This window comes from Falco naumanni, chromosome 13, assembly GCF_017639655.2.
Source record: "Falco naumanni isolate bFalNau1 chromosome 13, bFalNau1.pat, whole genome shotgun sequence".
Classification (NCBI taxonomy): Eukaryota; Metazoa; Chordata; class Aves; order Falconiformes; family Falconidae; genus Falco; species Falco naumanni.
Genome location: NC_054066.1, coordinates 19,548,959 through 19,558,496, shown reverse-complemented (window position 1 = coordinate 19,558,496; position 9,538 = coordinate 19,548,959). Strand labels below are relative to the sequence as shown.

The 9,538-nt window shown below is 62.8% G+C and overlaps 1 protein-coding gene across 1 annotated transcript; it reads right to left on the bottom strand.

Moving 5' to 3' along the window:
• Positions 1-533: 533 nt before the first annotated feature.
• On the bottom strand, positions 534-8,456 carry PSMD2 (proteasome 26S subunit ubiquitin receptor, non-ATPase 2). Its single transcript, XM_040613627.1, has 21 exons — positions 8,265-8,456; positions 7,058-7,114; positions 6,506-6,670; positions 6,147-6,268; positions 5,543-5,767; positions 5,280-5,438; positions 4,849-4,993; positions 4,609-4,669; positions 4,171-4,317; positions 3,867-3,973; positions 3,358-3,485; positions 3,183-3,270; positions 2,629-2,791; positions 2,432-2,533; positions 2,200-2,345; positions 1,899-1,982; positions 1,611-1,779; positions 1,416-1,510; positions 1,118-1,244; positions 920-1,038; positions 534-838 (listed from the first exon to the last, which is right to left on the bottom strand). The coding sequence occupies exons 1-21, from the start codon at positions 8,397-8,399 to the stop codon at positions 656-658; spliced, it is 2,727 nt and encodes a 908-aa protein (XP_040469561.1). The 5' UTR covers positions 8,400-8,456; the 3' UTR covers positions 534-655.
• Between the last annotated feature and the right edge of the window lie 1,082 nt (positions 8,457-9,538).

The following is a 9,538-nucleotide window of genomic DNA, read 5'->3' as shown; positions in this document are numbered from 1 at the left end:
CAACCACCCAGGCCAGACACCCCCACCCGGGATCGGCACCACCCCGACCCCCACCCACCCCCGGGCCCGCCCGCTGGCACTCGCACCCATCCAGCGCCCACAGCCCTCCAGCGCCCCAGGGCTGCACCTACCCGCGACGCCCCCGCGGAAGACACAGGCCCTACCCCGCACCCATCCCAGCCCCGCCCAGCACCCCCCACCCCCCAGCGGCTGGGGCGCGGGGGGCAGCTTCACCCCGGGGGCCGCTGCCCGAGACCCCCCAGGAGAACAGTGACGGGGACAGGCAGCGCCGGGCTCGGGTGGGCGCTGGCGCAGGGGCACAGCCTGCCGCGCCTGGGCCACACACCTGGGGGGCACAGCCGGGCGAGGTGTGGGGAGACCCCCAGGGGTGCAGGAGCACCCATGGCACCCTACGACCTGTGCCCAGCCCCCGCTACTCGGGGTCTGCGCTGTGCCTGCCCTTGCCAGGCAGCAGGTACCCCCGAGGGGATCAGAACCCAGCCCATGCCCCCAGCACAAGGGTACTGCAGCGCTAGAGTCTCCGCACAGTTTATTTCCTGGACTCTCAGTAACAAAACCAAACAAAGTAGGATTTTTTCCCTCCCCTCCCAAACCACCTACCCACCCCACACCCTCCACCCACCCCACCCCCCACTCAAACATCATAGTTGGGGTTCTTGCGTAGAATAACAAATCCCTCCAGGATGGGCGTCACAGGTACGTGCTCCTCTGTGGCCAGCTCTGCCCGCTCCCCATGTGCCAGCAGCACCGGTGTCGTGTGAGTCTGGAAGCCGGTGATGGTTTTAGGCTTGCCCGCCTGGCCCACCACATCCACAGCCTGCGAGAGAGGAGCGAGGTAAATGCCAGGGACACGCAGGGACGCTGGAGCACCCCATCCCTGGCTCTGGCTGCCCCTTACCTGTCCTACCCGAACTGACACGGGCAGAGGTCGCAGCTCCTCGTCAAAGGTAACCAGCATGCGGGGCTGCATGGCAGCAACGAGGCCGTAGAGAACATAATGGGACTTGCCCAGGATAACTGGAGGGGAGACAGGAGTAAAGGGGCTGAGTGACGAGCACCTCATGGGGCAGAGGGGGGCTGAGCCCACCGTACTCACTGTTGCGCACATCCAGGAAGGACACAAGGACGGTCAGCAGCCCGGCCACGGCCACCTGGCTCATGAGCTGGCGATCGCTGTGGTACGGGCACAGGGTGAGTGTCCCCTTGCCCAGGTGGGTCAGGCCCTGGTGTGGCAGAGAAACCAGGTGAGAGAGCAGTGGGGCAACACCTGGAACTCCCACAGCCCCGCCTAGCAGGAAGGTGACACCCCCAGGACATCCCTCCCCTCCCACACCCAGGGAAGGGACCCCAACCCACCCTTTCCCCACCAGGAGTGGCAAGCGCAGGATCATCACCTGGGCTAACCGCACCATGAAGAGGTTGTTGGGGTCCTTGGCATGGTACTGAGCAAGCTGCCGCAGCATCGCTGCCAGGCGGGCGTTGTTGGTACCTGGGGAAAACAGGGTGCAGGCAGAGTAGGGCACACAGCTCAAGTCTCCCACCTTCCCCCCCCATACAAACCCCAAACTGTGCTGTCCCCCTAGGCTTACCGCTGCCCACCATGCCCATGGCAAAAATGGAGTTGTAGGAGACCTCAGGGTCAGCATCGTGGGAGAACTTGCTGAGAGTGTCGAGGATGTTGAGCCGGGGGTTGGAGACAGAGATAAGCGCCAGAGCCAGGGGCACAGCACGTCGGAGGGTGGGCTCCCCATACCGCAGCTGTGCAGAGGGGAGGTGGGTGTTAGACTCCGCTTACCGAGGACAGCGAGGTCTAAAGAGATGCATAGCAACACCCAGATCCCTTCCCAGCTCTGGGCTGTCCCCCCAGCATCACTCACCAGGTGGCCAAACGTGCGCAGGGCCATCTCAGCACCAATCTCCTCACCCATGGCAATGAGCGCAATCCCCAGCACTGCTACACCCTGCGGGGACGTGGGCACTGAGCACCAGGCAGGGAGCACCCAGCCCAACACTCAAGTTCTTACAGCCCCTGCATCCACCCTGAGCCCAAGGGGACAGAGAGCAGGGAATGCTGCTGGCGACTGTTTTCCTCCAGCTCTGATCCCACAAGGGCCTTAGGGAACCCCCCAAAGCCAGCTCCTGCCCCACGGACACAGGTCCCAGTCCATGTTTCCCCACCTGGTGAGCCCCCATGTCAGCTGAGCTCTCCTTCTTCTCCTTCTCTTTCTTGTCTTTTTTGTCCTTGTCCTCCTCTTTCTCCTTGGAGTCAAAGTGTTCACTGCAGATGTGCAGGAGCTGTTGCACCTTCAGGACATTCCCCGAGCCTTGGGGGAGAGCAGAAGGCCAGGATTAGCATGTGGAGGGCCCGGGACCCACTCCTGCCTCCCCCACCTCGATCAGCCCAACTCACCCGCGTAGGCACAGATGTCCACCAGTGTGTTGGCGAAGCTGCGGAATGGCTCCGACACCACCTCCAGCGCTGCCAAGATGGCCTCGATCGCCTCTCCCTTCCCTGCAGAGAAAGGCACAGTGGTCAGAGGACAGCAGAGGGGGGATGCTCCCAGCCTGTCCCCCAACCCGTGAGCCACTGGCACTGCCTAGCCTTACCCAAGTGGTTCAAGCCCAGGCCGAGTGGCAGCCACCGAGCATACGTGTCCTTCAGCTCTGTCTCAGATTTCTCCATGATGGTCTGGAGGATGGTTGAGGTGACGTCCCCATTGCAGGAGCCCACCGATATCATTCCACAAGCCAGGGCAGTCACGCCAGCCACCTGGTGAAGGAAGGAAGAAGGCATGTCGTACATGGGGACAGCGCAGAGGGAGCTGGCTCAGAGCTTGGAGCCAGGTCTGAACAGTCTGACAGCTGCCCAGCCCGAAAGAGCACTGGGTACCCTTGGTCCTCACTTTGTGCAAAAAATTCGGGCTTACTGGGAGATCTGATGGCCTCCCAGCCTCCCATGTCTGCTGCAATCCCATCATGGGAGCAGCTCAGATGGGGAAAATAGGGTCCTGCTCTTCTGGCACAGCACAGCACCAAGCAGGGACACATAGCCTTGCTCTTGGAGCCCAAACACACTGCAGGCCAGCCCCTGCATTCCCAGGAGCTGCTGGAGACCAGGCGTGGAAGCAGGAACCCCAGGCAAATTCTGCCTTGTTCCCTACCTCCATGCTGGACTTGGAGTCTCCCATCACAGGTAGCAGCAAAGTCAGGACGTCCTCACGGTTGGAGCCTGCGTATGCCAGCCCCAGCCTGCGGAGAGTCCAGAGGAGCGTGAGGGGGTGGCTGTGCCACCCTGTGCAGCACAGGAAGGCTGGGGCTTACCAAAAAAGCCCTTACCCAAAAATGGCTCCGATCCTCATGGTGTTGCTGTTGTGGAGGACGTAGTCAGACAGGAGGGCCAGGGCAGGGTCACACTCGTTCCTCACCCCTGAGTTGACAATGCCACAGGCCAAGAGGGCTCCGGACTGCAAGGCAGAAGCACCCATCATGCGCTGGCCAGCAACACACAAAGCTCCCTGCCAGCCAGTGACTAATGCCATACCACCATTACGCCCACTCCCTGGGATGGGCAAGCCGGTACTAAGCGAGCAACGTCACTCTGGATCCAGCTGAGCAGTCCAAAGTTCATAGCTCTGTGACCAGGGGACCCCAAAGGTGCCTCAGGCAGTCCCCAAGAGCCCCCCACCCTGCTGTGAGCTGCTCAAAAACCTGGGACACAGGGCATCAGACCTCTCTCCGGACAGGAGCTGAGCCACACAGCAGACCAAGGCAAAGTCAACTGTCACCCCCCGCCAGCCAGTGCCCCACACAGCCACAGAGCCCATGCTGGGATCAGTGCCACCGACCTTGATGTAATCCTCTGAGGAGTACAGGTACTTGTCAATCTGCGTGAGCCCCCCATCCACGTCCCACAGCAGTATTGTGCCCAGCGAGGCTGCGGCACTCAGCATCCCTGCAGTTCCAGGGGAGAAGAGTCCACATCAGCCCTGAATCAATGTGTCCTGCCTGGGGCTTGTGGCAGCCAGGGACACAGAGCAGCCCAGCGGCAGCCACGCTGCGCAGCCCCCCTTTCAGCAGGTCCCCAAAAGGGAGAAGGTAGCAACCCCAAGCCTCGGGGCACCTCCAGCCCTGCCCAGCCAGCTCCCTCACCGTGGTCCTTGTTCTTGTACAACCATTTATTGCCATCATCTGTCAGCAGCTTGTCCTGTCCGAACGCAGCATTCACGAAGCCGTTCACAAAGGAGGAGGCCAAATTCATCCGGGCTGAATCCACTTGGGAACCGCTCCCCCCAAACCCTGGGGAATGATGTCAGGGTGAGCCAGTGACAACAGAAACCCTGCCAGCCCTCCACTGCACAGCCATCCCACGCCATGGGGGGACAAGGACCTGTCCCACCCACCAGCAGGAAGGAGAAGCTCAAATCCACGGCAGGCAGCTGGGTCTGCTCCACAGCAGGTCAGGGACTGTGGGCAGGCCACCTGCCCACCTCGGGGTACGCAGCTGACTGCACCGGCCCGCAGGTTGCGTTGCAGCCCCAGTAACTCCCCACAGGCAGGGACAATAGAGGCCACAGCAGAAGCCCTTACGGTTATTTTCCAGGTGGGTTTTGTAAATATCGTCTGGCACTTTGGGCTCCATGATGTCCAGCTGCAGAGATGAGGGAAAAGGGGGTTACCTCCCAGCCAGCACACCCCAGGGCAGCTGCCTGGGGCAATGGCACCTCTCCAGGAGGTGCCTGGCCAAGCTCATAGGGGTGAAAGATCTCTTCCCAGACCTTGCCGCAGAGCCTGGCAGCCCAGGGCTCTTTTCCCAGCTGGGACACTCACCTCTCTGGCCAAAGCCAGGAAGTTGCTGTTGAGCTGGACGTTGGACATGATCTCAGTCAGGTCCTCGTACTCCTCCACATCCTCATTCAGCTCCAGGAAGACCCCGTGGCGGCCCAGCATAAAGGCCATCTGCTTCTGGACAACTCTGCACATAGGGGAGAGGTTTCACGAGTGCCCAGACCCCAGCAAGCCCCAGCACATATACATCTTCACCAAACGGTGAGCCAACTTGCCCTGTTCTAGAGGCACACAAGAGCAGTCCAGACATGACCTGCTCTAGCCCATCTTGATTTCAAGGACAAAAGCCTCAGTCCAAAGCCCCAGACAACTCCAGTGGTGGCAGGATCCAACCCAACTCTGCCCAGACAGGGAGCCATGCCCCACCATGATGTGCAAAGACCCCAGAGGGTGGGCAACAAGTCTCTGCTTACACATCTTTGCAGGAAGTGAAGATGTCCTCCACCAGCTCCACGTCATTGAGCATTAGAGCCAGGCGCAAGGCTTCAGGGTAGCGGCTAAACTTGCGGAAGATGCCCAGGGCACAGCGCAGGAGAGCAGAGTTCTCAGGCTCTGGGACATAGCTTACACAGCTTCGAGGAGGACACAGACACAAGGGTGATGACAATGCCAGGCAACCTCGGTCCAGCAGGGACCATGGCCCCCTCCAGCACCTCAGCCTGCCAAGCCCCCTCACCTGGTCAGGTAGAGGCACACTTTGGAGTAGGCATTGTCATCAATGTACTTCTCCAGCATGTCCATCTGCTCAATCTCCATGAGCAGGTCACAGGCCTCGTGCTCTGCGTTGTGGGCCATGTTGTAGGGAACGATCTCCTTAACCAGGGTGAGGAGCGTGTCCCTCTGAGCCTTGTCAGCCTCATCAATCTCCTGCCACTCCTTGGCCACCTCCCCTGCCAAGTGCCTGTGGGGACAAAGGGACATGACTGCCACAGAAGCCAGGTGCACCCAACCCAAAGGATAGGGAGAAGCTGCTGCCAGTTGGCTGGGGCTGCGTGTTGTTTACAGAGGGTGCACATTCCTGCAAGAGCTTATGGGGGACAAGCTCAGAGGAGGAACAGGGTTAACAGCAGAGATTACAGAGGCCATAGCAGCAAGATCTGTGTAGCTAGCAAATCACTGTGGATAGAGGATGAGGTGACACACATGCAGGCATGAGAGGGACAGCTGAACACAATCCCAGCAAGTCAGGACACCTCCCAAAGAGGCCAGTGTGAAAGTGCCCAAGGAAATCCCCCTGAGCCCTTGTCCTTCCCCAAGCCCTGCTCCCCACTCAGGCTTACCTGACATATTCATGCCCCCAAGATGCCAGCTCCTCCTGGGAGCCCACCAGCCGGTACTTCAGACACTCACGCTCCCCGCTCATGGTCATGGCCAGAACAGAAATGATGTCTGCAGCAAAGCGCTGGGGAAAAAAATGCAGAGATCCAGACACATGGAAACAGGGGTAGCCAAGGACACAACACCCTCCCTGCACCCACAAGCCATCACAGGCAGCAAAGGCACAACCCTGGCAAGTTTTAACCCACCAAAGAAAATCACAGAGGCTGACGTTAGACCGCAGGGTCCAGAGGACTCAGTGGTCACCTGCCCCAGCACTGTCCCTCCAGCCACATGGGATGGTGGGGTCAAGAGCCTTTACCTTGTTCTCTCCTGGAGCCATGTTCTCATAGATCTCCTTCAATTTGCCATAATGGGGCCGTAGGAACTTGAGCGGTTTGGGAACAGAGGTCATGGAGGTGGTAGAAGAGCGGATCTGCCTCCGCAGCTCCTCCAGGGCTGGGCGGTAGAGGGATGTATCTTTCTCCTGCAGAGGCAAGCTGCCTGTCAGAGAGCAGAGGGCTGGTTCTTGCACCACCACCCTGCCAGCCCTCCCCAAACACAGCCATGGCTCTGAGCAGAGCAGCCCCTCCCCTCAGGGCTGCCTTCTTCAGCCCAGGCACTGGAGAGGGAGGGCACAGTGGGGCAGAAAGCCACCTACACAAGAGGGAGGAAGAGGTCCCTTGGACACGGGTCAGACAGGCAGGAATGCTGGGGGACAGAGCACAGCAGACAAGTGGTGGCCCCGCTCAAGATGAAATTTCCCCACCACCACTGCACAAGGAACAACCATAAGCAAGGGACGGACAGACTCAAGTCCTGGCCAGGGCTCCTGGCTCCACAGCTCCTTGCTGAAAGCACGCCACAGACTTACCCCCAGGCGCTCCACCAGCATCTCCAGCTCATCCTGCAGCTGTTTGTCCTCCTCAGACTGCCAAAATGCACAGGAGAAAGCAGAGTTAAGGGTGCCAAGCACAGACGCTCCTAATGAGATGGGGGAAGATGGTGGGGGGTGTCACACCAAGCAACACGGGGATCTGGACACAGCAAGACCCTCCCCGCCCAGGGCATCATCCTGCCCCAGTGCTGCCGGGGGGGTCAATGCTCCTGTTACAGGGGATATACCCCCCCAGAGACCGCCCTTCCCTGGTGGCGAGAAGTGACTCCATTACCCCGGGCTGTATGGAAACAGCTCCATGGAGAGGGGCACAGGAGGGTGTGTGTGTGGGGGGGGGGGTGGGGGGGGTGGGTGGGTGTGTGTGTGCACGTGCGTGTGCGTGCACGCGTGTGTGCACGTGTGTGTCTGTGTGTGTGCGTGCGTGTCTGTCTGTATGTGTGCGTGCGCGTGTCTGTCTGTGTGTCTGTCTGTGTGTGTGCGCGTGCGTGTGTGTGTCTGTGTGTGTGTCTGTCTGTGTGTGTGTCTGTGTGTGTGCGCGTGCGTGTGTCTGTCTGTGTGTGTCTGTCTGTGTCTGTGTGTGTGCGCGTGCGTGTGTGTGTCTGTGTGTGTCTGTGTCTGTCTGTGTGTGCGTGCATGTGTGTGTCTGTGTCTGTCTGTGTGTGCGTGTGTGCGTGTGTGCAACCTCAATGGCAGCAGCCCCTCTACCCAGCAGCAGCTCCCCACATCCCGAGGGGACCCCCCAGTGCCAAGGCCAACCCTGCGCCGGGTAAAGGGGGGACCCCTGCACAGTCCCCGCCGTCACACATGTGCCCCAATTACATCATGGGTCCCCTCACTCCACTCCAGCAGCAGCAGCCGCCGGAGCCCCCTGCCCCACGGCACACACACAGCTCTCCCCCCCAGGGCGGGGAGCCTTCAGCTGCGTCACGCGGGCACCCCCAAGACGTCACTGCCCCTTTGGGAGGGAGTCCCTCGCCTCAGTGACGTCACGGCCCCCTCCGGAGGGAGCCCCCTCGCGCCCGGTGACGTCACGCGGCCTCGCCGGAGGGAGCCCGGTGACGCTGCAGGCGCCCCCGGAGGGGTGCCGGCCGCCCCGTGACGTGGGATGACGTCCCGCCCCGCCGCTGACGCGATCCCGGCCGGGCCGTGACTCAGCTGCGGCCCGCGGCGCGGCGGCGCTCACCAGCTCCTGCTCCTTCTCGGGCCCCGCGGGCGGCTCCCGGCGGTCCCGGCCCCAGGGCGGCGTGGGCTTCTCGTCGCCGCCGGACCCGGGGCCGCCCTGCACCCGACTCTGCCCGCCGCCGCCGCCCGCGTCCATGGCCGCTCCGCCGCGAACTCGCCGCTGTGCGCCTGCGCGCCGCACCCGCCCGCCGCCAATCGCCGCCCGGCGCCGCCGTGACGACCCCGCCGCGCGTCGGAGGCGGGGCCGGGGGCGGGGCAGGGGGCGGGGTAGGGGGCGGGGCGGCCCCACGTGCCGCGGCGCTGCGCAGCGCTGGGCGGCGGCACCGGCACCGGCAGCGCCACCGGCAGCGGCAGCGGCCCGGCCCGGCCCGGGGCTCCGGCACTGCCGGGGAGCGCGGGCAGCCGGGGACGGGGGCGTGGACCCGGGGCTCCACCACCCTGGCACGAGGCGCCGGTGCCACCCCAGCCGGGCAAGTGAAGTGACATTGCCCGGGGCTGGCAGGGGCCGCGACGCGCCACGGGCACCCGTGGGCACACGCACACACACACACACGCACACACACACACACCCCTCCTGCACACACGTGGCACCCTGTGCCCCAGGCGGCGGCTTGGGCAGGTGGCACTGCCTCGGCCAGCTCCACCAGGCACCTTCCCCCTCCCCTCGGGCAGCACCCGGACTGTCCTCCCTGGGGAGTCCCGGGCAGAGGTGGAGGTGCCAGCCGTCCCCCCATGGAGGGTTTTCGAGGCACCACTGCTGCGCACACCCGGGCACCCACACAGCCACCCTGTGCCCTGCGCCCCCAGGGTACCTGCACCCAGACATCCTCACAGGTCACTGCTCCCCTGGCAGCACCCCAGGCTCCGAGTGCGTGACCTGCGGTGACACCCTGTCCTGGGCAGGTGGTGTGGCAGGGCTGGGAGGTGCTGAGGCGGGGTGTGAGGCTGTGCCGCAGCCTGCCTCTCGTTCACCCCGTGGCGGTGACCATGGCTGTGCACACTGGGCACGTGCAGCAGTGTCACACTGTGTGTGGTAGCACGGGCCTGCCGGTGACCTCGAGGTGCCTTGGGGTACCACGGTGGTGTGTCACGGAGTGGGTGTGGGTGTGCACCCACCCGGGTGTGCACTGCTGCACTGGGGGATGTGCCCGGGTGCCAGAGCAGAGCGTGTTGCTGTGGCTCTGCACTGTCACCACCCGGTTGCCGGTCCTGTGTGGTGCCGGTGGCCCCCTGGGTGTTGAAGCCCAGTGTCGGCACGTGTGTCATTATGCCGGT